At 38.3% G+C, this 23,769-nt stretch overlaps 1 protein-coding gene across 1 annotated transcript; it reads left to right on the plus strand.

The window, feature by feature from the left end:
• The first annotated feature begins 13,977 nt into the window (after window positions 1-13,977).
• Window positions 13,978-21,192, plus strand: cyp24a1 (cytochrome P450, family 24, subfamily A, polypeptide 1). Its single transcript, XM_066702762.1, has 12 exons — window positions 13,978-14,287; window positions 14,422-14,612; window positions 15,173-15,266; window positions 15,460-15,556; window positions 15,814-15,905; window positions 16,432-16,543; window positions 17,279-17,424; window positions 18,092-18,258; window positions 18,544-18,622; window positions 18,989-19,183; window positions 19,685-19,796; window positions 20,952-21,192. The coding sequence occupies exons 1-11, from the start codon at window positions 14,048-14,050 to the stop codon at window positions 19,793-19,795; spliced, it is 1,524 nt and encodes a 507-aa protein (XP_066558859.1). The 5' UTR covers window positions 13,978-14,047; the 3' UTR covers window position 19,796; window positions 20,952-21,192.
• Window positions 21,193-23,769: the final 2,577 nt, after the last annotated feature.

Genomic DNA, 23,769 nt, shown 5'->3' on the forward strand with positions numbered 1-23,769 from the left:
CCACTCCTCTTTGCAGATCCTCTCCAAGTCATTAAGGTTTCGAGGCTGATGTTTGGCAACTTGAACCTTCAGCTCCCTCCACAGATTTTCTATGGGATTAAGGTCTGGAGACGGGCTAGGCCACTCCAGGACCTTAATGTGCTTCTTCTTGAGCCACTCCTTTGATGCCTTGGCTGTGTGTTTTGGGTCAGTGTCATGCTGGAATACCCATCCACGACCCATTTTCAGTGCCCTGGCTGAGGGAAGGAGGTTCTCACCCAAGATTTGACAGTACATGGCCCCGTCCATCGTCCCTTTGATGCGGTGCAGTTGTCCTGTCCACTTAGCAGAAAAACACCCCCAAAGCATAATGTTTCCACCTCCATGTTTGACGGTGGGGATGGTGTTCTTGGGGTCATTCCTCCTCCTCCAAACACGGCGAGTTGAGTTGATGCCAAAGAGCTCGATTTTGGTCTCATCTGACCACAACACTTTCACCCAGTTCTCCTCTGAATCATTCAGATGTTCATTGGCAAACTTCAGACGGGCCTGTACATGTGCTTTCTTGAGCAGGGGGACCTTGCGGGCGCTTCAGGATTTCAGTCCTTCATGGCGTAGTGTGTTACCAGTTGTTTTCTTGGTGACTATGGTCCCAGCTGCCTTGAGATCATTAACAAGATCCTCCCGTGTAGTTCTGGGCTGATTCCTCACCGTTCTCATGATCATTGAAACTCCACGAGGTGAGATCTTGCATGGAGCCCCAGACCGAGGGAGACTGACAGTTATTTTGTGTTTCTTCCATTTGCGAATAATCATACCAACTGTTGTCACCTTCTCACCAAGCTGCTTGGCGATGGTCTTGTAGCCCATTCCAGCCTTGTGTAGGTCTACAGTCTTGTCCCTGACATCCTTGGACAGCTCTTTGGTCTTGGCCATGGTGGAGAGTTTGGAATCTGATTGATTGATTGCTTCTGTGGACAGGTGTCTTTTATACAGGTAACGAGCTGAGATTAGGAGCATTAAAATTATAGACTGATCATTTCTTTGTCAGTGGGCAAACGTACAAAATCAGCAGGGGATCAAATACTTTTTTCCCTCACTGTACTGCCTTAGCTAGCACCAACTTAGCTCCCTACTGTGTGACAACAGGTGGAGAAGGTGGAGATCAAACAGATTATATTAGTGGGACATACCACTCTGTACTGCAGAAACTATAAAGCACGTCTGCACTGCCCTACCAGGTGGAAGTAATGCTCAAACTCTCTGCATTATCACTGGCCAATAGACATTATAATTCCCAAAATAAAAGCAGTAAGAAACAATAATGAAATGGGAATTGGTTGAAAATACTTCACCCATGTTTATTTTGTACCCCGCTGCACAATGTACAATTTTAAAATTAGACCTTCAGGCCTGGCTTGTTCTTCATAGGCCTGGGGGTAAATTTGATACAGCACCAGATTATTTTAATTATGATTTATGTCCTCGATATTAGTTCTTATTTGGGGTGATATTGGAGACGTAAGGTCAAATACATTATTTGATGCCTGATATTCCATTGCTGGAATGCAACTTCTTATTTATTAAATAAAATGCATGTTTTATTTGTTTTTGTTTTTTAAATCAAACATTCAAAGAGTCTTGAAATAGAATAGGCACTGATACTGCCTGCCATGATTGGAAGAAATATGTGATCCAGTTGGAAATTAATTATCTCCCATTCCTGTCCCACTTCTGATCATCTTACACCACAACCTGTGGTGCTCTGCAGTGCTGGGATTAGGTCATGACACATCACTTGAGTAACTGTCAGCCCCCGTTAAAACAAGATCAAAAGTAAGATCTCTGCAAACCTTCATGACACCTATTGAAATATTATTTTTGGTTGATTATTAAGGCTTATTTGCAATTATGACCGAAGAACAATAATTTAGACTAGTTTTATTTGTTTTATAACAAATCCAATATTTACATTCAACTAAATTGCAAGTTAATGTAAAAATATTCTACTTAATTATGATTTTAATTATTACTGTGTAGCTGATTATTTTATTCACCTAAGGGCTAGACAACATAAAAACCTTGATCACAGGGTATAACTTTAAAATCTGTAATTCATGGGTGGGTCAAAGTTTTGATTTGGTATAGCCCTAAGACTAACATACAATATTTATCATATTCAAAACATAAGGCTGAAAATATCACTTACTCTGATTCCACCACTGAGGGGCAAGAGAGGAAAAAGAGTGAACAGCTGTGCAATCGGATACATTACATTATCTATGAAATATTACCAAACATTTTAAAGACAAATTAAAAATAAATGTATCAGACCAGCAAATGATGTACAATTTGATATTACATAATATTATAGATAATAGTACAACAGAGGACATTTGCACATATTTAATACTATAAAACCCATAACAGATATGTACAGCATATATAATTTTAATGAATACATGTAAAACCAGTTAAAGACACGACATGATTCTACAATCAGGGTTAGATTAATTTCCTGATTTGCATGGCTAGTTACAGTTTCATTTTCATCTTAGGTGAGTAGGTGAGTGAAGATTTAATCAAAAACCATAAACTCACTGACATCTGCCAAGTGCAAGTGAAGACAAGTGTGAGGTAGAAGTCTGTGCCCCTCCTTGTCAGCACGGCCCTCCCTAGTTACAGCCATCATAAAAAATGAACGCACTTGCTGGGTGAGCAGGGCCGTGGAGTCAGTAAGTTCAGTGCGTTTATACTGAACCTCAAGCGCCTGCACTGTGACTCATAACAAATAATACTTTGAGGACAGAAGAACAGCAAACTCCAAATTTTTGGTCTTGATGTATTATTTGTTTATTAAAGGACACATTTGTCAATGAAGGTACATTTGCACAGGGCTTTGTGGCAATGCTAGTTTTATTGGTCCATTTAAAAAACAGGAAGAACTGTTTTGGATGTTTTTAGCTGAAGGCATTTGTTTCTGCAAGTAATTGCATCACAGCATACAAAAATACATACATACATACATATTAAAATACATTTTACAGACTGAAATGTTTAAATAATAGATAGATGCTATTTGTTGGTTATAGTATTTCAGATAGTATTATCTAGTTCAGAGGAACAGATGTATTTGTTTGGATGCATATTAGCATATGGGGATTGTAAGAATAATACACAAGTATAATGTCTAACTAAATAATTATGAGGACATCTTGTATTTAAAACAAGAGATCAAACTAAGATATCGAGGAAAAACTGGGCTTGCCTAATTTGCCTTATCATCCTTGCTTTCACTAATGGAAGGCCAAAACGATTTCTTAATTTTGTTTGAGGGCACTTTGGGGGAATTTGGACAGCAAGTGCGGAATAGGCATATTTTCTGCTTACCAAGCACAAGCAGCAGCACTCTCGGTCAGTATTGTCCACCAGGCCTAGTTTGTGCCAACTGTCTGAGATTTCACATTGAGCAATTTAGCCAGTGCGATACCCAACAGGTGCTGATTCATTTATTCATTGATAAAGTAGAAAAACAAACTGGGGGTAATAGTGAGAAACATCCATCTTTTAAAACGTTTAGGAGTATAATTGATAAATGAGTATTTATGACCATATTTCTATTCTTTAAAGGCATAGTTGTGTCAATCAAAATGTGGTTAAAGGGAGCGGTACACCCTTCTCCAGACTCTGTGGGTTTAGAATGCTGCTTTGTGTGTAATTGTAACTGCAAAATATAATTTCGTCTCCATCTGTGGTGTGCCAGCAGAATTCCAAACAGCAACTCAAATTATTGTTACATCTGTATTATGCTGAAAAAAATTGGTCTGTCAGCCAGCTGCTCTGTATAGGCCAAGTGAGAAAGGCCATACTGAACTGGCTGACCCCATTTTTGTAGCCCCCCCCGAGTCATCTTCTCAGTGCCCAGGGCCTGGAGAACAAACTCTGGCTTGGAGAAGGACACTGATTGAGGCCAAGTAAAACTGCATACTTCCTGTAGACAAACCTGACAAATTTAGCAGAGTACTCTCAGGTACTTTGAAATAATGGAGAAATGACTTTTACTAGTTTTCAGTAAGTTAAAATAATGTCCTGCTCTAAGAAGTATCAGCTTCATTCAAATATTGAGTTTTATTTGAACATTGTGTTGTACAGCGCTCAAAGCAGTACACGATGGAATATTCCAAGCAGAGAGGACAGCCAATAGCCTGCTAAGGGTTGAAGTCCTGAGGTTAATAAGGCTTTGTCAATAGCTGATTTTGTTTTTTTTAACTTGTGTACACCAAACCGCTGTTCATTCTAATAACATGTGAAATGTGTGCTTTCTATTACACTATGGTTCTTTTTCAATTGTTGAGTGTTTTCTTTCTTCTACAGTTGAAATATATAAAGACACAATATAAGTAGGGTGAGAAACATGGGAAATGTTCCACAGAATAACAACATGAATGAACGAGTTATCTTGTTATTAGATTGAACATAGTATTTCCTCTATCCTCAAGATTGCACTATATGATTTCCAAATATTTCATTGAGATATCTTTATAAATTACTTGATTAAACTGGTTAGGCATCAGTACCAATTCAGAAAAAAATCCATCCTATTTGCACTACCCTGAAATATTTAAAATGTGTGCACATTTTTTAAAATATTTATCTTATGTTTCACATTTTTCACACCTTTCACAAATAAGGAGTCATTCTAGAAAAGCACAAATGCAAGACCAAAACTTAATCAGCTATTAAAAATGTTCCAAATTGTGCATTCATTTTGCAAGCCTACAAACACCCCAACATTTATACAGAAACCTGAGTTCAGATCTATCATGCCGCTGGGAGTCAAGTCAAACTCAGCTCATAAAACTCCTCACACCTGAGCCACTGAACCCTGGACTACTAACTTTGAGGTTAGACCACTCTTTATCCTGCTTGGTATTAAAGGTGACAAGCCTATAGAAACTTAATGACATAAGCAGGTAATAACATGGTATCTGTCTTTAAAGCCACAAACACACAGATGTCTATTTATAATGTAGTTTTTGACACCTTCACTACAATCCAAACATTACATATGTCTACTGCGGAGGTTACAGTCATATTGTGTAGATTTAATTGATGTCGTTGCAGGAGGTTCACCTCAGCAGAAACTTTCCTTCTATTGGTATCAGTGGTGCACCATGGGTCTCCGGTACCTGGGGGCCATTGCCTGCCCTTGCCCAGCCCCTCCCCCACCCACACCCCCACCCCAGACTTGCAGCAATATTGAAAAGCACATAATACTGTAGTACATAGACATTTCAATGCTGAGGGATGGTGGAGGATGTGGTTGTGCAATGGGATGCCAAGAGCCACAAGGATATTACGTATCCAAGTAACATGGACTCAGTTTGATTAATTTGATTTGCTTTTCCACAGTGGACTAAAAGAAAACATTAACAATAACCACAAAACAAAAGATGATTTTGTGCTAATTGGATACAACTCCGATGGAACGTGGAATGCATGATGAACATTTACAGTCCAAAAAGTATTCAATAATAATAGTAATAACAGTAATAAACTTCCTGAACTGTGATATTGTACCATGTAACAGTGTTGTTTTGATGCCAAGAACATTAAGGTTTCTTGGAAAGGAGACATTTTTACCAAGATTGCTTGCTGAGCATCTCCTTTTCAGCTCTAGTAAAGGTCACTTAAATTGGACTCCAAAGAGCTGACCCACCCCCCCGTCATTATGGTGTCCTAACTGGCATGTCTCCTCCTGGGTTGTGTCTATAAGATGTAATCAATATGTGGCTGAGGTCAAGAGGATCACTGAGTTCAGCACGATAGCCTCCCAAGCCTGATTACTGAGTTCAGGTATACCACCATTGGGTGGAGTAAACCTGGATTCCTTAGAGATCAGCTCTCAAACTCAAATCTCAAACTGCGTAACGTAACTACACACCTTCAGAGGCAGTATACAAGACAAAAGTCCAGCTAGCTAACATTACAAATACACACAACAATGAATGATTCACTGATGATATACCTGATTGGGCAGTGGATAAACCTTGCCGGTACAAACATGATCATTTCTCAGCACAGCAACACCAAGCAAGATCCTGAATTTGGGTTGTTATATTTCATTTCCTTTACAAATTCTGATGCCAAAGTAAAATAAATAAATAAATAAAAAGGACAGCTCTGAGGTCCTAGAATAAGCATGCCAAAAGAGCAAACTAACAGCATATACACCAGCACAACACTGCAGTAGCATGTCATTTACTCCATTCAGCTTCTATGGTGTTTAAAAGTTGAACAATTTAAGTGTGTTGTTGCAGCTGTTGTGCCTAACTCATATTGTGGCACAATAGACAGGCTATGGACGAGAAAATCCATGTCAACAAAAATAAACTGCTCTCATAAAAAGACTGATATCACTGGTGGTGTGCAATGTGACCATTGAGAAATTAATAACTTTATACCTTATGAGGAAGTGGGTAGTACCCTATCACATGTGCTTATTCTCTTCCCACCCCTTGCTCTCTATAAACATTGCATTGGGGTCAAGGTTACAGTAATAGTATGTGATGCCTTGTGAGCAAGCGCTTTTTAAATTGCAATAACAAGTGTGATGGGTTTTATAATGTACTGTGGAAGCATGCCTTCCAAGAAACACTTAAAAAGTTGTAGTCATATAGCTCTGGGATTATGACAAAATGTAAATGTTTTACCAAACAAGCATTAGATTACCTGTAAGGCACACTTTGAAAATAATGAAAAGGAATGAAAAAAATAACATAATTTTGTCCTTACAGAAATCAGTATCTATTTATCAAATATGCATAAATAAATATTTTAATGGTATGCACAAATGTTGGTCTTTAAAAAAATAGGAGTGTATTTTGAATTTAATTTTCCATAATTTTGCCCCAATTGCTTTTTACAAATGGATCTGAATGATTTTCCCCTGGCTTTTATGCATTTGTATTTTCCCATCTGAAATTACCCTAACAGCTGAAAGGTTAATGTGTTAAGAAATTTGAATGTATAGTACATACTGTATTCTTTCCACAGCTAATGTAATGTAAATTTAAAGCATTTTGCATGGTATTGCAAAAACAGCATAGGGAGTGTGCACATTGGTCAACAACGGTTTCAATCCTTTTGACATATAGTTTCATCTCCCAACAGAATAAGAAACATAGAACTGTGGTACAAAAAATGTGGCTGAACATGTCTTTCTTCTAAGTAGTTGCTGATCTTTTATACATATATATATATATATATATATATATATATATATATATATATATATATATATATATATACTCTCAGCAAAAATAGAAAGTCCCTTTAAAGATAATTTTGTAAAAATCCAAATAACTTTACGGATCTTTATTGTAAAGGGTTTAAACACTGTTTTCCATGCTTGTTCAATGAACCATAAACAATTAATGAACATGCACCTGTGGAACGGTCGTTAAGACACTAACAGCTTACAGATGGTAGGCAATTAAGGTCACAGTTATAAAAACTTAGAACACAAAAGAGACCTTTCAGCCAAGGGTCCCTACTCATCTGCGTGAACGTGCCTTATGGAGGCCTGAAAGGAGGCATAAGGACTGCAGATGTGGCCAGGGCAATAAATTGCAATGTCCGTACTATGAGACACCTAAGACAGCGCTACAGGGAGACAGGAAGGACAGCTGATTGTCCTCACAGTGGCAGACCACGTGTAACAACACCTGCACAGGATCGGTACATTGGAATATCACACCTGCGGGACAGGTACAGGATGGCAACAACAACTGCCCGAGTTACACCAGGAACGCACAATCTCTCCATCAGTGCTTAGACTGTCCGCAATAGGCTGAGAGAGGCTGGACTGAGGGCTTGTAGGCCTGTTGTAAGGCAGGTCCTTACCAGACATCACCAACAACAACGTCACCTATGGGCACAAACCCACCTTCGCTGGACGTGATTTCCTGCAAGACAGGAATGTCAGTGTTCTGCCATGGCCAGTGAAGAACCCAATCACAGTGAAGAACCCAATCCCATTGGTCCCAGATACCCATTGGATCGGAGGGTGAGGGCTAGGGCTATTCCTGCACAGAAATGTCCGGGAACTTGCAAGTGCCTTGGTGGAAAAGTGGGGTAACATCTCACAGCAAAAACTGGCAAATCTGGTGCAGTCCATGAGGAGGAGATGCACTGCAGGACTTAATGCAGCTGGTGGCCACACCAGAAACTGACTGTTACTTTTGATTTTGACCCCCCCTTTGTTCAGGGACACATTATTCCATTTCTGTTAGTCACATTGTGTGAAACTTGTTCAGTTTATGTCTTAGTTGTTGAATCTTTTTATGTTCATACAAATATTTACGTTAAGTTTGCTGAAAATAAAAGCAGTTGAAAGTGAGAGGACGTTTCTTTTTTTGCTGAGTTTATGTACACTACTGTTCAAAAGTTTGGGGTCACTTGGACATTTCCTTATTTTCCATGAAAACATACATGAAATGAGTCTGAATAGGAAATATAGCAAAATGGATAGGAAATATAGTCATTGACAAGGTTAGAAATAATTATTTTTAATTGAAAAAATAATTGTGTCCTTCGAACTTTGCTTTCGTCAAAGAATCCTCCATTTGCAGCAATTACAGCCTTGCAGACCTTTGGCATTCTAGTTGTCAATTTGTTGAGGTAATCTGAAGAGATTTCACCCCATGCTTCCTGAAGGACCTCCCACAAGTTGGATTGGCTTGATGGGCACTTCTTATGTACCATATGGTGAAGCTGCTCCCACAACAGCTCAATAGGGTTGAGATCCAGTGACAGTGCTGACCACTCCATTAAAGACAGAATACCAGCTGACTGATTCTTCCTTAAATAGTTCTTGTATAGTTTGGTGCTGTGCTTTGGGTCATTGTCCTGTTGTAGGAGGAAACTAGCTCCAATCAAGCGCCATCCACAGGGTATGGCATGGTGTTGCAAAGTGATAGCCTTCCTTCAAACTTAGATTTGTCTGTCCATAACACTTTTTTGTCCATAACACTGTCCATTGTCTGTATTATTTTGCCCATCTTAATTTTTTCTTTTAACTGGCCAGTCTGGCTTTTTCTTTGCAACTCTGCCTAGAAGGCCAGCATCCCGGAGTTGCCTCTTCACTGTTGACCTTGAGACTGGTGTTTTGCGGGTACTATTTCATGAAGCTGCCATTTGAGGACCTGTGAGGCGTCTGTTTCTTAATCTAGACACTCTAATGTATTTGTCCTCTTTCTCAGTTGTGCACTGGGGCCTCCCACTCCTCTTTCTATTTTGGTTAGAGCCAGTTTGCGCTGTTCTGTGAAGGGTGTAGTACACAGGGTTGTATGACATCTTCAGTTTCTTGGCAATTTCTCGCATGGAATAGCCTTTATTTCTTAGAACAAGAATAGACTGATGGGTTTCAGAAGAAAGTTATTTGTTTCGGGACTTTTTGAGCCTGTAATCAAACCCACAATTGCTAATGCGCCAGATAATCAACTAGTCTAATGAAGGCCAGATTTATTGCTTCTTTAATCAGCACAACAGTTTTCAGCTGTGCTAACATAATTGCACAAGGGTTTTCTAATGATCAATTAGCCTTTTAAAATGGTAAACTTGGATTAGCAAACACAACGTGCCATTGGAACACAGGACTGATGGTTGTGATAATGGAACTCTGTACGCCTATGTAGATATTCCATTACAAATCAGCCGTTTCCAGCTACAATAGTCATTTACAACATTAACAATGTCTACACTGTATTTCTGATCATTTTGATGTTATTTTAATGGACAAAATATTTGCTTTTCTTTCTTTCAAGTGACCCCAAACTTTTGAATTGTTGTGTATATATATATACAGACAGGTGACAAATTAAAGGAAAAACCTGAATAAATGAGTGGAGGAACATAACGAATGCAGATGCCTGCAAATAGGCATACTGCATGATATAATTAAGCAATTAACATCCTATCATGTTCTGTGGCATGAATAAAAATGCTGAAAAGCCCAGGTGACCTTGATTTTGGATCAAGATGGCAAGAGGAAAGGATCTAAGTGACTTTGAAAGAGGGGTCATTATTGGGGCATGAATGGCAGTGCTCTTGACAAGTGGGCGAGTGCATGTGTGGCAACACCAAGAGAACAGTACAGGCCTGACTGCTGAGGCTCTGTTATGCTGGCAGGGGCATTTTCCTGGCATAGTTTGGGTCCACTTGTCCCCTTAGAGGGAAGGGTCACTGCAAATCACTACAAAGCTATTCTGAGTGATCACCTTTATCCTATGGTGGACATTTCTATCCTGATGGGAGTGGTCTCTTCCAGGATGACAATGCCCCCATCCACAGGGCACACTGAATGGTCTGATGAGTATGAACATGATGTGAATCATATGATCTGGCCTTCACAGTCACCAGATCTCAACCCAATTGAACACCTATGGGGGATTTTGGACTGACGTGTTAGACAGCGCTCTCCACCACCATCATCCAAACACCAAATGAGGGAATATCTTTTGGAAGAATGGTGTTTATCCCTCCAGTAGAGTTCCAGAGACTCGTAGAATCTGTGCCAAGAGCATTGAAGCTGTTCTGGCGGCTCGTGGTGCCCAACACCTTACTGAGACACTTTGTCACCCATCTGTATATATGTATTGGTCTGTATCGTTCTCTTGGTGTTGCCACACATGCACTTGGCCACTTATCAAGAATATGGTGAAGGATGACTTATCTGACCATATCACTTTTCTCCACATCTCTGTAGACCAGTGCCTATGGTTTTAGCACCACTGAACTCTCAAATGTGCATTTGTCTTTGTAATGAGTGGTTTGTGCACTGCAACCCTACTATAACACCCCTCTCTGTGTAGTTCTCAATGGACTGTTCTTGCTGACACAGTCTGATCACGTCATGCATTGACATTCTCAGTCACCTGGGAAAGAGTTGGTCTTCTGTTTTTCCTTATATATCACAGTAATGCACAAGCATCATAGTCATGGAATGTACACTTTCGACCACAATTTCCAACCCTGTTTACTGATGTCTTTCCCACAGATCTAAATACAGATGCAACTTTAGTCAGTGTTCCTGTTGAAACACTAGCCAGTTGAGCAGTCTTTGTGACTGAAGCTCCTGCCATTCGTGCCCCAATAATGTGTGTGTGTGTATATATATATATATATATATATATACACATACACACACACACACACACACATATACAGATTTACATATACACACACACACATATACATGTATATATATGTACACTGATCAGCCATAACATTATGACCACCTGCCTAATATTGTGAAGGTCCCCTTTTTGCCACCAAAACATCCCGGACCCGTCGAGGCATGGACTCCATTAGACCTCTCAAGGTGTGCTGTGGTATCTGGCACCAAGACGTTAGCAGCAAATCCTTTAAGTCCTGTAAGTTGCGAGGTGGGGCCTCCATGGATCGGACTTGTTTGTCCAGCACATCCCACAGATCCTCAATTGGATTGAGACAAGTCAAGTCAAGTCAACACCTTGAACTCGTGATTCATCAGACCAGGCCACCTTCATCCATTGCTCCGTGGTCCAGTTCTGATGCTCACATGCCCATTGTAGGTGCTTTCGGCAGTGGACAAGGGTCAGCATGGGCACCCTGACTGGTCTGCGGCTACGCAGCCCCATACATAACAAACTGCGATGCACTGTGTGTTCTGACACCTTTCTATCAGAACCAGCATTAACTTTTTCATCAATTTGAGCTACAGTAGCTCGTCTGTTGGATCGGACCACACGGGCCAGCCTTCGCTCCTCACGTGCATCAATGAGCCTTGGCCGCCCATGACCCTGTTGCCGGTTCATCGCTTTTCCTTCCTTGGACCACTTTTGATAGGTACTGACCACTGCAGACCGGGAACACCCCACAAGAGCTGCAGTTTTGGAGATGCTCTGACCCAGTCGTCTAGCCATCACAATTTGACCCTTGTCAAAGTCACTCAGATCCTTACGCTTGCCCATTTTTCCTGCTTCTAACACATCATCTTTGAGGACAAAATGTTCACTTGCTGCCTAATATATCCCACCCACTGACAGGTGCCATGATAACGAGATTATCAGTGTTATTCACTTCACCTGTCAGTGGTCATAATGTTATGGCTGATCAGTATATATATATACAGTACTGTGCAAAAGTTTTAGGCAGGTGTGAAAAAATGCTGTAAAGGAAGAATGCTTTCAAAAATAGACATGTTAATAGATTATATTTATCAATTAACTAAATGCAACGTGAGTGAACTGAAGAAAAATCTACATCAAATTCATATTTGGTATGACCACCCTTTGCCTTGCATCAATTCTTCTAGGTACACTTGCACACAGTTTTTGAAGGAACTCGGCAGGTAGGTTGGCCCAAACATCTTGGAGAACTAACTACAGTTCTTCTGTGGATTTAGGCAGCCTCAGTTGCTTCTCACTCTTCATGTAATCCCAGACAGACTCGATGATGTTGTGATCAGGGCTCTGTGGGGGCCATACCATCACTTCCAGGACTCCTTGTTCTTCTTTATGCTGAAGATAGTTCTTAATGACTTTCACTGTATGTTTGGGGTCGTTGTCTTGCTGCAGAATAAATTTGGGGCCAATCAGATGCCTCCCTGATGGTATTGCATGATGGATAAGTATCTGCCTGTACTTCTCAGCATTGAGGAGACCATTCATTCAGACCAAATCCCCAACTCCATTTACAGAAATGCAGCCCCAAACTTACAAGGAACCTCCACCATGCTTCACTGTTGTCTGCATTTGTGTACCTTGTGTCTTGTTGCTGTGCTCAGTCTTGCCATGGTGTATGACTTTTGACAGTAAACTTTGTTGTCTTCAGCAACCTCACCTTGTTATCTGAGTTTTGCTTTCCTCACCCAGTTTTATTCCTCCTACACAGCTGTTTCTGTTTCAGTTAATGATTATGTTTCAACCTACATATTGAATTGATGATCATTAGCACTTGTTTGGTATAATTGTTTAATCATACACCTGACTATATGCCTACAAAATCCCTGACTTTGTGCAAGTGTACCTAGAAGAATTGATGCTGTTTTGAAGGCAAAGGGTGGTCAAACCAAATATGGATTTGATTTAGATTTTTCTTCTGTTCACTCACGTTGCATTTAGTTAATTGATACATGTAATCTATTAACATGTCTATTTTTGAAAGCATTCTTCCTTTACAGCATTTTTTCACACCTGCATAAAACTTTTGCACAGTACTGTGTGTGTATATAGATATATATACACAGTGGCGATTCTAGGGTATGTGGGGGCCCCAGGCAACAAGGGGTTGGTATTTACTCCCGTGAGAGCGGGGGGGCGGACGGTGCTTTCGCCGGTGAGAGCGGGGGGGGGAGTTTTCCCATTTGGGCCCTCCCCCCAAGCCCGGGGCCCGTGCTTTTCAAAGTTTCTTTTTGGATACAGAATACAGAAGCACAGTTCTATTGAACTTCTCAGATTATTGGTATCATCAGCTACGGAAATGTATTATTGTTGCATGACTTGAACTATCATACAATTAAAGGAGAGAGAGAGAGAAAAAAATAATGTTCAACATGAAACGGGGGGAATGAAATCAAAGCAAATTCAGTAAACCATTTAGCAAATATTTGTTCAAGCAAGAGCTTGCTCGTAGTAGTGTTTGTAGTAGCAACACATTTACACAGGGAAAGTTCCGGTCCCTCCCAAACGTCAAAGTGGGAAAGGAATCCGTGTCTCGGTGAACCTCGTCACCCCGGGCATGTTTATTTATAGAGTAGTGAGCAAGTTCACTTCCTCGATCTACCCGGGGTCACGCGTTACACACAGCACAGCTAAAACATGAATGGTGGGCTCGCCAGCCACACCAACTCGCAACGGCTCCTGATTGGCTACACGTCCAGATGTAACTAACATCCCTTAGGGTATATAATGTAGCAAGATGGACCTATTTCATAAAGAGAAGGTGAAAGAAAAATCATCATTCAAAAATACATTTCAGAACTGAGTTGATTTATAATAATAATAATAATAATAATAATAATACAATGAAAAGGCAGATTACAAAAACTCCCCAGCTTTTGGGATTCTTAAAAAATAAATCGGGTGGGTTGCAGCATAACATGCCAACTTCATCGGCATGCGTGCTGGACACCAAAGTTGAGGCAGATGTTGCCCCTTGCGGGCACAGTTTGGCCGCCATACCGGGACCCACCAGCTGGCCCGTGGTTGGCAGCCTCATAGAGCTCCTCAGGAAGGGAGGCTTGAAAAGGCAACACGAGGCACTGGTAAATAATAATAATAATAATAATAATAATAATAATAATAATAATAATAATAATAATAATAATAAACAGGTTCTATAAAGTATAATAGTGGTTAAGAAGCACCAGTAGAACAAGCTCTTCTTGTGTCTCCGCAGGTCGGTTACCACAAAAAGTTTGGAAAGATGTTCCGGATGAAGCTGGGCTCCTTTGAGTCGGTCCACATCGGCGCCCCCTGCCTGCTGGAGGCGCTGTACAGGACGGAGGGCAGGTACCCGCAGCGGCTCCAAATCAAGCCCTGGAAAGCCTACAGAGACTACCGGGACGAGGCGTACGGGCTCCTCATACTGTGAGTCTTGAATCCCCATTGGGATCCACATATTCATACCATTTAAGATCAGTATCGTCTTCATACCAAGCAGTTACGCCACATTATTATAAGGATCGGGAAATATTGGACACAAAACCATAACTAGCCTATTATTTGTTGCAGTAATGGCAGAATTGACAAATTCATTTTTGCTTCGTAAAAAATAAATGTCACATTCTGTCCAGGGGATGTTGTTTAAATTATACTGTAACATATTTGTTGGATATTGAATATTTATTTAACTTAATATCCACACACCACGCAATAATGTAAGGACGTCTTGTCTGGCAAAATGATCAAAACTGTCAGCACTTACGTACAATGTAAAACATATATATATAAATGATGTTGAACATACATTATGTATATCATTATTAACCGTTAATTGTTATTATTGTATTTTTCCGTTTAAACATACCGCGTTTCATTTCTTGTTAGCATATCTAAAAAAATTTCTTTATAAAGATAAAATTCTGTATTTCGACAGAATCAAACTATTCATTTATTTAGTTATCTATCGATATCTATCTATTGCGCAGGGAAGGAAAAGACTGGCAAAGAGTAAGAAGCGCATTTCAGCAGAAATTAATGAAACCAACAGAAGTCTCGAAACTGGATGGAAAAATCAATCAGGTATGTGCCTTTAAACGAAATAATAATCATAACAATGTTAATACATCAATGAATATAGAATTGTTGATAGAATAATAATATCATTACAATGGCAATTTTCCATAAAGTAGATAACAGTTCATCTAGACACAATTAATAACGTAATTATTTATAATGTAATTATAAATAATCAATTTAAATTGGGAAATTGCAGGTCCTGATCGACTTCATTAAAAGGATTGAGGCTGTAAGAACCGAAAAGGGACAGATAGAGGATTTGTACTGCGAGCTGAACAAATGGTCTTTTGAAAGTAAGTCTGGTTGCTCGTGTATTTACACTGAACATACAACAGGTGATTGGATTTTTTTTTTTTTTTTTTGGGGGGGGGAGGAATTAAATGGGAAAGTGTGGTAAAATATGAGTTTAGTAAAAATAATAATAACAACAACTTAGATACATATATATTAAATATTAAATATTAAATAATAACTGCATAACTAACACAGCTCTGTATGTTGTCTGTTCAGTCCCCTCCTGTTTATTAACAAGTTTCTGGTCTGTGTCCAGCTATTTGCCTGGTGTTGTATGACAAGAGGTTTGGGCTTCTGCAGAAAGAAGTCAATGAAGAAGCTTTGAAGTTTATTACAGCAGTCAAAACTGTAAGTACATTATAAAAATAAACGCCATATGATTATTTCAGCAGACAAGTTGTTTCCTAGTGAAAAGCCTATTCCTGATGAAAACTAATTTCCTCAACTTGTAAATTAAGCTATTCAGTCAGGAAAAGTAACAATATTTCAATAGACACAAATTTGAATTTCTACCACAGCTCACCACATTGCATGAGTCTTTTGCAAGTTTTCACAGGCACCGGGTTCATTGAGTTCACCTGGAGGTCTGAAGGCTAGCAGTAACCATGCTGCTGAGCCTGTCAGTGTGAGAGAAAGCTTGCCTTGCCATCAGCTTTCTTGGCAACAGTGAACCAGTAAAATAAGCATTATTTAACTAGAAAACATTGCAAACATGATCCTTGAAACATTGAAACAGATCTAGCCTTTTATCCAGTCACCAATCATTGTTGTCATACATCTAAAACAAGTGTATAATATTTCTTAACAGGAGTTGTTGTATTTTAAAATAATTATAGATTCCCTTTCTTGCTGTCATTTTTTTTTTTTTTGGTAGATGATGAATACTTTCGGAACAATGATGGTGACTCCTGTCGAGCTCCACAAAAGCTTCAACACCAAGACGTGGCAGGACCATACTGCCGCCTGGGACTGCATATTCAGCACAGGTGGGAATGACCACAGTGTACAGTTCCTCAGCAGATGACGTATGACCTTAAAAATACTTAAAACTAAGTCCCTGTGAGGTGATGCGATTGGGAATGTATTACCTGCTCTGTAGTGGCTACGGGGCAGTAAACTAGATGACCTGCCATGGGAAGTGCTGCCAAATATTTGTAGTAGCAGCAGCAGGTGCAGATTGAATGTTGACCTAGTGTTGCGCTACACAGATATGTTGTTGTTCTCTTTGCAAATGCCACACAAGAACACTGCTCTGTTCACAGATATAAACACTTGTGCCATTCTTCAAAGGGTTACTCCAGGACAACAATTGGTTGAGAATTTTTCTGTTTTTATCAGCTGCTTCATTTTGAAGTCAGTGGTTAATGATTAAAGCCCACTATGGAGTTATAGAAACCTATCTACTTCAGGGTTTAGAATAAAGTGGTTACTAACAACACGCAGTTTATGATGTTCTCTGTAGATTCTCTATATATTTATTAGCAAATCATGATGATTATGATCATAAAGGGTTATGATCATAATCATCATGATTTGCTAATAAATATATAAATGCACTAATATTTGATAATAAAAGTTCCATAGCAGATTCAATCTAGGTGGAGACAATGAAGGTGTATATTTGAAAGACCTTTTATCTCTGGCCTTTTTGTATGTTGCCACCCATTTGTATATTTAAAGCACAATCAAGCCTCTGACATTTATTTTTATGTCTTCTCCAGCTAAAACCTACATTAACAAGAGACTGAATAGAAACTCTGCAACATCTACAAATGACTTCCTCTGTGACATCTACCACCGCAGCCACCTGACCAAGAAAGAGATGTATGCTGCCACCACTGAACTCCAGATTGGTGGAGTAGAAACGGTAAGGAACCCCCTTTCAGGAAGATGTATTTTTTACAGGGAACTGCTTTCACATCACACTTAGCCCTGCTAAAGAAGAACAGAAGTAGGGGATGGATATTAGTTGAATACAATGTATTAGAATACAGAAATTATGCAGCAAATTAAGCATATACCACACACCACAATAGGAACTTCAATACTCTTTGTCATATTGTCAAAGCTCCCCTGTGACATCATGGGTCGAAAGGAAGTTTAGTCTAATATGTAAACAAACCATATTGAAACAACATGGCTAGATGGAAGAACTTGATGGAAGTCCAGTCAGGTGTATTCTGACACCAGGGGGAGCCACTCAATTAAACTTTAATTTGTTTAATTAAGTGAACAGTGGTTAAGTAAGGAGGAAGAAACATGAGATGTCTCCACATGGTTTCAAAACAAATCGATGTTAATGGATCACTAAGATAATTGAGACACCAATGGTTTATAAAACAAGTAAAAGTGGATTAATGGTTTAAAACAATTAAAACCATCAAAACTTAAGAAACCAGAGTAATGAAATAACCCAGGTACAAGTAAACTTAGTAGTTTTAAAATACAATTAGACACCTATAATCATAGCAACCCCCGAGTATGTAATTTGCATTCCAAATGATGTGTTATTGTTTCCTTCATCCCTGTTTCAGACTGCCAACAGCTTGCTGTGGGCTATTTTCAATCTCTCTCGCAACCCATGTGCTCAAGGGAAGCTTTACAAGGAAATCCAGGACGTGGTGCCCGTCAGTCACGTCCCAACTGCTGAACATATTAAGAAACTGCCTTACCTCAAGGCCTGCCTGAAAGAGTCTATGCGGTATGTAATATAAATTTTAATCAGCACTTCCAACCTCTCCAGTACATTATTCAGGACAAATATTTATATATACGGCTACAGTGTCAACACTAGCCTTACTGATAGCACTAACAAAAATAATAATACTATTTAAACACTAAATAATATCAGGTGATCTTTCACTGTGTGCACATAAATGATAGAAAAGAGAAGAAAAACATCAAAAGCTTATAATATTCCACTACAAATCAAGACATAATCGATTCTGCATCACTGCTGGTTACTCATGGTGTCAATTTCTTGCAGGTTATCTCCCTCTGTTCCTTTTACAAGCCGGACGTTAGACAAAGAAACAGTCCTTGGGGGTTATGTTCTACCTAAGGGTGTAAGTAGCATTGAATGTTACTAGAGCTTTGGTCTTTGTAACTGGGGACTCAGTGACTCAGTGAAATTAGTCCTGACAGCAGGCAGGCATTACATCAGTAGGTGTATTCCTCCCACAACACTGCTCAATTTCACCTCAAAGCCAGACCCAAGTAATCCCTTGAACAGCCAAACTGTTTTTGTATTGAACTGATTCACCAAAAAACAGATAGTGAAAACTGTACATTTTAATGCCATTGGGATCTTGCAAGAACATTGTACAAATAAACCATATAAACATTTAACATACAAACATTACATTTTAATTTATAACATGTTCTGAATATTGTGCAAGATAACTGAACTCAACCACCATATTTCCTTGCAGACCATTTTGATGATCAACAGCCATGCTCTGAGTTCAAATGATGAGTACTTTGACGAAGGGAAGCAGTTTAAACCAGAGCGCTGGCTGCAGCAGAACACCATCAACCCATTTGCCCATGTGCCGTTTGGCATTGGCAAGAGGATGTGCATTGGCCGGCGCCTGGCGGAGCTGCAGCTGCAGTTAGCTCTGTGCTGGGTAAGGCCAGGGCTGAGGCACACCGCAACAACTGCCCACAATCACACAGCTGCACATACTAAATCACCAAGGCGCCTACATTATCTGTACAGGATGTCTGTAGCACGGACATTTTGAAAAGCAGAATGTTTTTGCAATCATAGTACTTAAACAAAAGACATGGCAGATGGAAAATAACAATTGGAATAAAGCTTCATAATTGGACTTTACAAAATCACATTAGCTAAACCATACATAGACTGAACGACAGTGAGGTCTATATCTACAGCTGCTACCATCAATCTTAATGTTTTCAATGGTTTAAAGCTGATCTTCTTAATAGACTTGTAACAAATGCAGGTGCTTGAACTCCTTCGGGTTTCTGTTTTTCATGTAGGCATTACATTACCTTTTCAAGCATTCGTTTGGAATATGTCCTAGAAACTACACAGTGCAGGTACTACTACTTGTAATTCAAACTTTTGAAGTGACAAACCATTGTATTTGCTTTTTGGATCGCAGGTCGTAAGGGAATATGAAATTGTGCCGACTGATCACAAGCCAGTGGAAGCGATCCATTCTGGAACACTGGTCCCTAACCGAAAGCTGCCAGTAGCATTCATCAGGCGATGAGGTAATGAATGATTTGGTGATTCACATATTAACTGTGCGCAACAAAAGTAAAACACTACTGAAATACAAGGACTCTGAAAAAAATCAATGCATGTCAGCATGAAAGGAGCCTTTTATCTCTCTTTTTTCCTGTTCTGTCCTTTCTAGTTTGTTTCATGGAGGATGTGTGAACCTTATAAATCTTTGTTGTTTCTCCAGAGGTTACATGCCATTCTAGACCACTATTGCAATAAAAAATGAGAGTTTAATAAAGTCTCCTTCTGGCTATATCTGAAGATATGAGAGCAGTGAAACAACAGGAGGTGTTTGCATCATAGCTTTCATCTTATTTTTTATATTCGTATATGTCCTGTACTAAATGCACTACAGAATTATCTGCTATTGTTTCAGCAAGCATTGTTAAATAAAGCATTATACAGTGCTACCATATGCAACACTTATTTCCTTCCCCCTTAGTAGCTCCAGGTATAGTTACCTAGCATGGGAAACAATACTAACACGAAAGTACAGTAAGCAACAAATACAACTAATTAGATAGATAAACAAACACAAATGAAATAACACATACATGTAATTATAAAATTTTATTTTAAGCTCAATATCTTGTGCAACGAGTTAGTATTTTTTTCCAATTAACTTGTTCTAAAATGTTCTAAACAGATACAGTTTTCTGCTACACTAAGAGCAGGAGTTCAAAAAGCTGTACAATTTTTCACTTTCTTGAAAATAGTTCTTACATTAAATAATGCACTACATAGTTATGGAAAGAGAAGTTACCTGATTCTATCCACATTGAAAAAAATTCCACTTGTAGCCAAAAGTAAAATGGTCTCCATTAATTAACTATTTTAGAGAAACATACACAATAATGCCTAAAGAGAAATACTACAGCTCTGCAATAATTATTCTTATGCAAATATGAATTATGTGCTGTATACTTTCAAGATGCATGATCCTTTTGGGAACAGATTTGAAATGGCAATTGTGTCGAGACGTTAGTTAAACCTTCACCAAGAATGTAATTATTCAGCAAGATAAACAACTTGGCTACTCCTATTTTACCTCTACTTAAAAATTGTGTGCCAGATACAATTGATCAATTCACAGAGAAATATATTCTGAACACTTTTGCTATTCCATTTTTTTTTTTGAACAGGTAACAACTTTGCGCTTCCTCAAGCTGCCTTTAATCTTTAAACCTGAGGACAACCTATATACAGTTCAGCGACCTTCTGAAAGCAGTACTTGCACTGGAATGCTGATAAGAAAAACGAGAAGAAAGGAATGTATTATGCAGAGAGTAAAAAATACCTCAAAAGGCAAAAGAAACCTGACATAAAAACTGTTAAAAAGGGGATAAAAACAGACTAAAAAAAAAAAAAATCTTGACCAAACATTAATAACAGATTGTTATTCAACAGTGAAAATTCCAAGAAATCGCACTTTACTATTTACAAATGTTTCACTCATATGAATGCACCTTAAAACCTTTAATGTATCCCATCAAATGTATAAATTACTCTCTCTCTCTCTCTCTCTCTCTCTCTCTCTCTCTATATATATATATATATATATATATATATATATATATATAATCTTTTTTTGTATAGTACAATACAATATGCAGTATATATTATTATATATTATTATATATTATGATCCAAGTGGGGAAGATGTTGTACACAATGGTTGTATTTAAATGTTGTTTTAAGGTATGAACAAAATAAATGTTATATTTGCATATTAAGTGTGAAAATATCTTGACTTTAAAGCACAACACTAAAAACTATTGTACTCTTTGTAAAGAGTTTCCATAAAACTATGAAATTACTGCAGATGGAGTTTCATTATAGGATGCTATTGCAAGTAATAAATTCAACAAAAAGAGATTAATCATTGAGGATTTATTTTTTGTAGTGATTATTTAAAGTAGTTTCCCTTAAAAGACTTCTTTATAGAAACACAGTACATAACATTATGAAACAAATAATTGGCTTTGTGATGGAATTAGACTTTGTTTTATGTTTATAACTAATTGTACAATTCTTTCTGTGCAACAGGAGAAAATATGCTGGAAGACATCAGGCAAAATTCAAATTGCAGTAAACATAAGAACAAAATTAAACATCTCTTCTTAATTAAAAATAAAATAAAAAATTATATATATATATATATATATATATATATATATATATATAATTATAATGTATGTTTCACTTTGCAAGCCTCTACTTAATTTGACATGTTTATGTCAGGGATGTGCAAATTGTTGCTTTGGAACAATTACGTACAATTGTCACAATCGGTTACCTTAGTTGTGTCACTCCAGGAATAAACCATATTGCACTGGTCAGAACTGGATGAGGAGCAAAGCAGGATGTAATTGTGTTCAATATCACTCCAAACCTTGACATGACCCCTGGATTGGGGAGAGAGAAAAAAAGATATGTTTATAAACTTTTATTTGCAATGTTCCTCTAAGCAATGTTAACAAGTTAAACAGTAGAAAACCAACTCGGTGCACTAATACGTTGGCATCCTTGAAAAACCTTTTTGAGTAAATATATAGATAAATCGACATACGCAAATAGACAGATATAGATAGATAAGCTGTACACACATTCATACAAATCAATGGAATGACAGTCACACGTTTACGAAGTCCTTTCAGCTGGAATCTTTGCAGTCTGATTCCAGGCTGAACCAATGTTCAACAGACTGCAAATACAGGACTGATGAATAAGTATAGTTTACTGAACATTTATTAAACTAAAATGCCCAAATAACATTGTTTCAAATGGAGGGGAGTGGATATTTACAACAAAACCTGTATGGTTTATTCTTAATTAGACATTTATCTTACTGATAATCTCTGCAAGTGAGCTTTAAACAAATGATGAGGCACACTACTAGCTTTATCCCTTTTGTAGATATAGGCCTGTAAAGTCAGGCTAGTTTAGTATTTCAAACAGAATGTAAATCATAATCTTGATAAGCTACCTGGAATGCATGTTTTTACAAGAGAAGGTTACATGTCCTCTATGCCTACACATCCTAAATAAAATAAAAAAACTAGAAAAGACCAGAGATCTCCTTCTAAAGAAGTATTACCAATATAATGACTGCAAACATACATGAAGATAAATCTTTCAACACCACTGATTAAACTGAAATTAAATATGTGTAGCACCTATGGGATGACACTGAGGGGACCAGTGTTGTGGGAGAGATTAGCTCCCCAGCAGTTCATTAAAATCAATTAAATACAAGGAATTTTAAAATCATTAAAATACATTCAAAGACACCAACAACCAGGGAACACTGCAGGCGACTGCCTCGGCTCATGTATCCTCTCACCTGCACTGTCCTGGGAATGACCAACCCCCCACGGTGACACAAGGGCTTTCAATTCTCTAAATATCAATTACTCAATTAAACTGCTTTGCACTGCACAGGAAATGAAGTGGGACGACACAAATTAAGACATGTAAAGTTGACTATATGACTATTACATATGCATTACTATCAATACTAAATTGATGAAAACTGTACAATAATACAAAATAGTCACTTTTTATTTTAATTAGCACACAAGTTCTTTGTTACTTTCCAGTTTTTTGTGTTTTCTTTTAATATTGTGATCATTATTCTGAATTAAACAAATCTGTATGATTAACAGAATAATCTGATGACAGCAAGCCATCTATACATGCAACTTTGGCAGTACTGCCTAACAATTGTTTTCTGCTCCCCGTACTTGAGTATTTGTTATGAAAAAAAACAAAAACATATTTATACAAATGCAATTTACAACAGAACTGGGGGGTATTAAAACACCTTTTCTTTTTGTACAAATGGAATGCTATTTTTCTACTCCCTCCAGATAGAGAGTGGTTCGAATTTTTGGATTGGCTGCAATGCCCAGGCTAGGTTGGTGGATGACTCCAGATCAAATAACTTTGGACATATATATG

Source organism: Amia ocellicauda, chromosome 4, assembly GCF_036373705.1.
Source record: "Amia ocellicauda isolate fAmiCal2 chromosome 4, fAmiCal2.hap1, whole genome shotgun sequence".
NCBI lineage: Eukaryota > Metazoa > Chordata > Actinopteri > Amiiformes > Amiidae > Amia > Amia ocellicauda.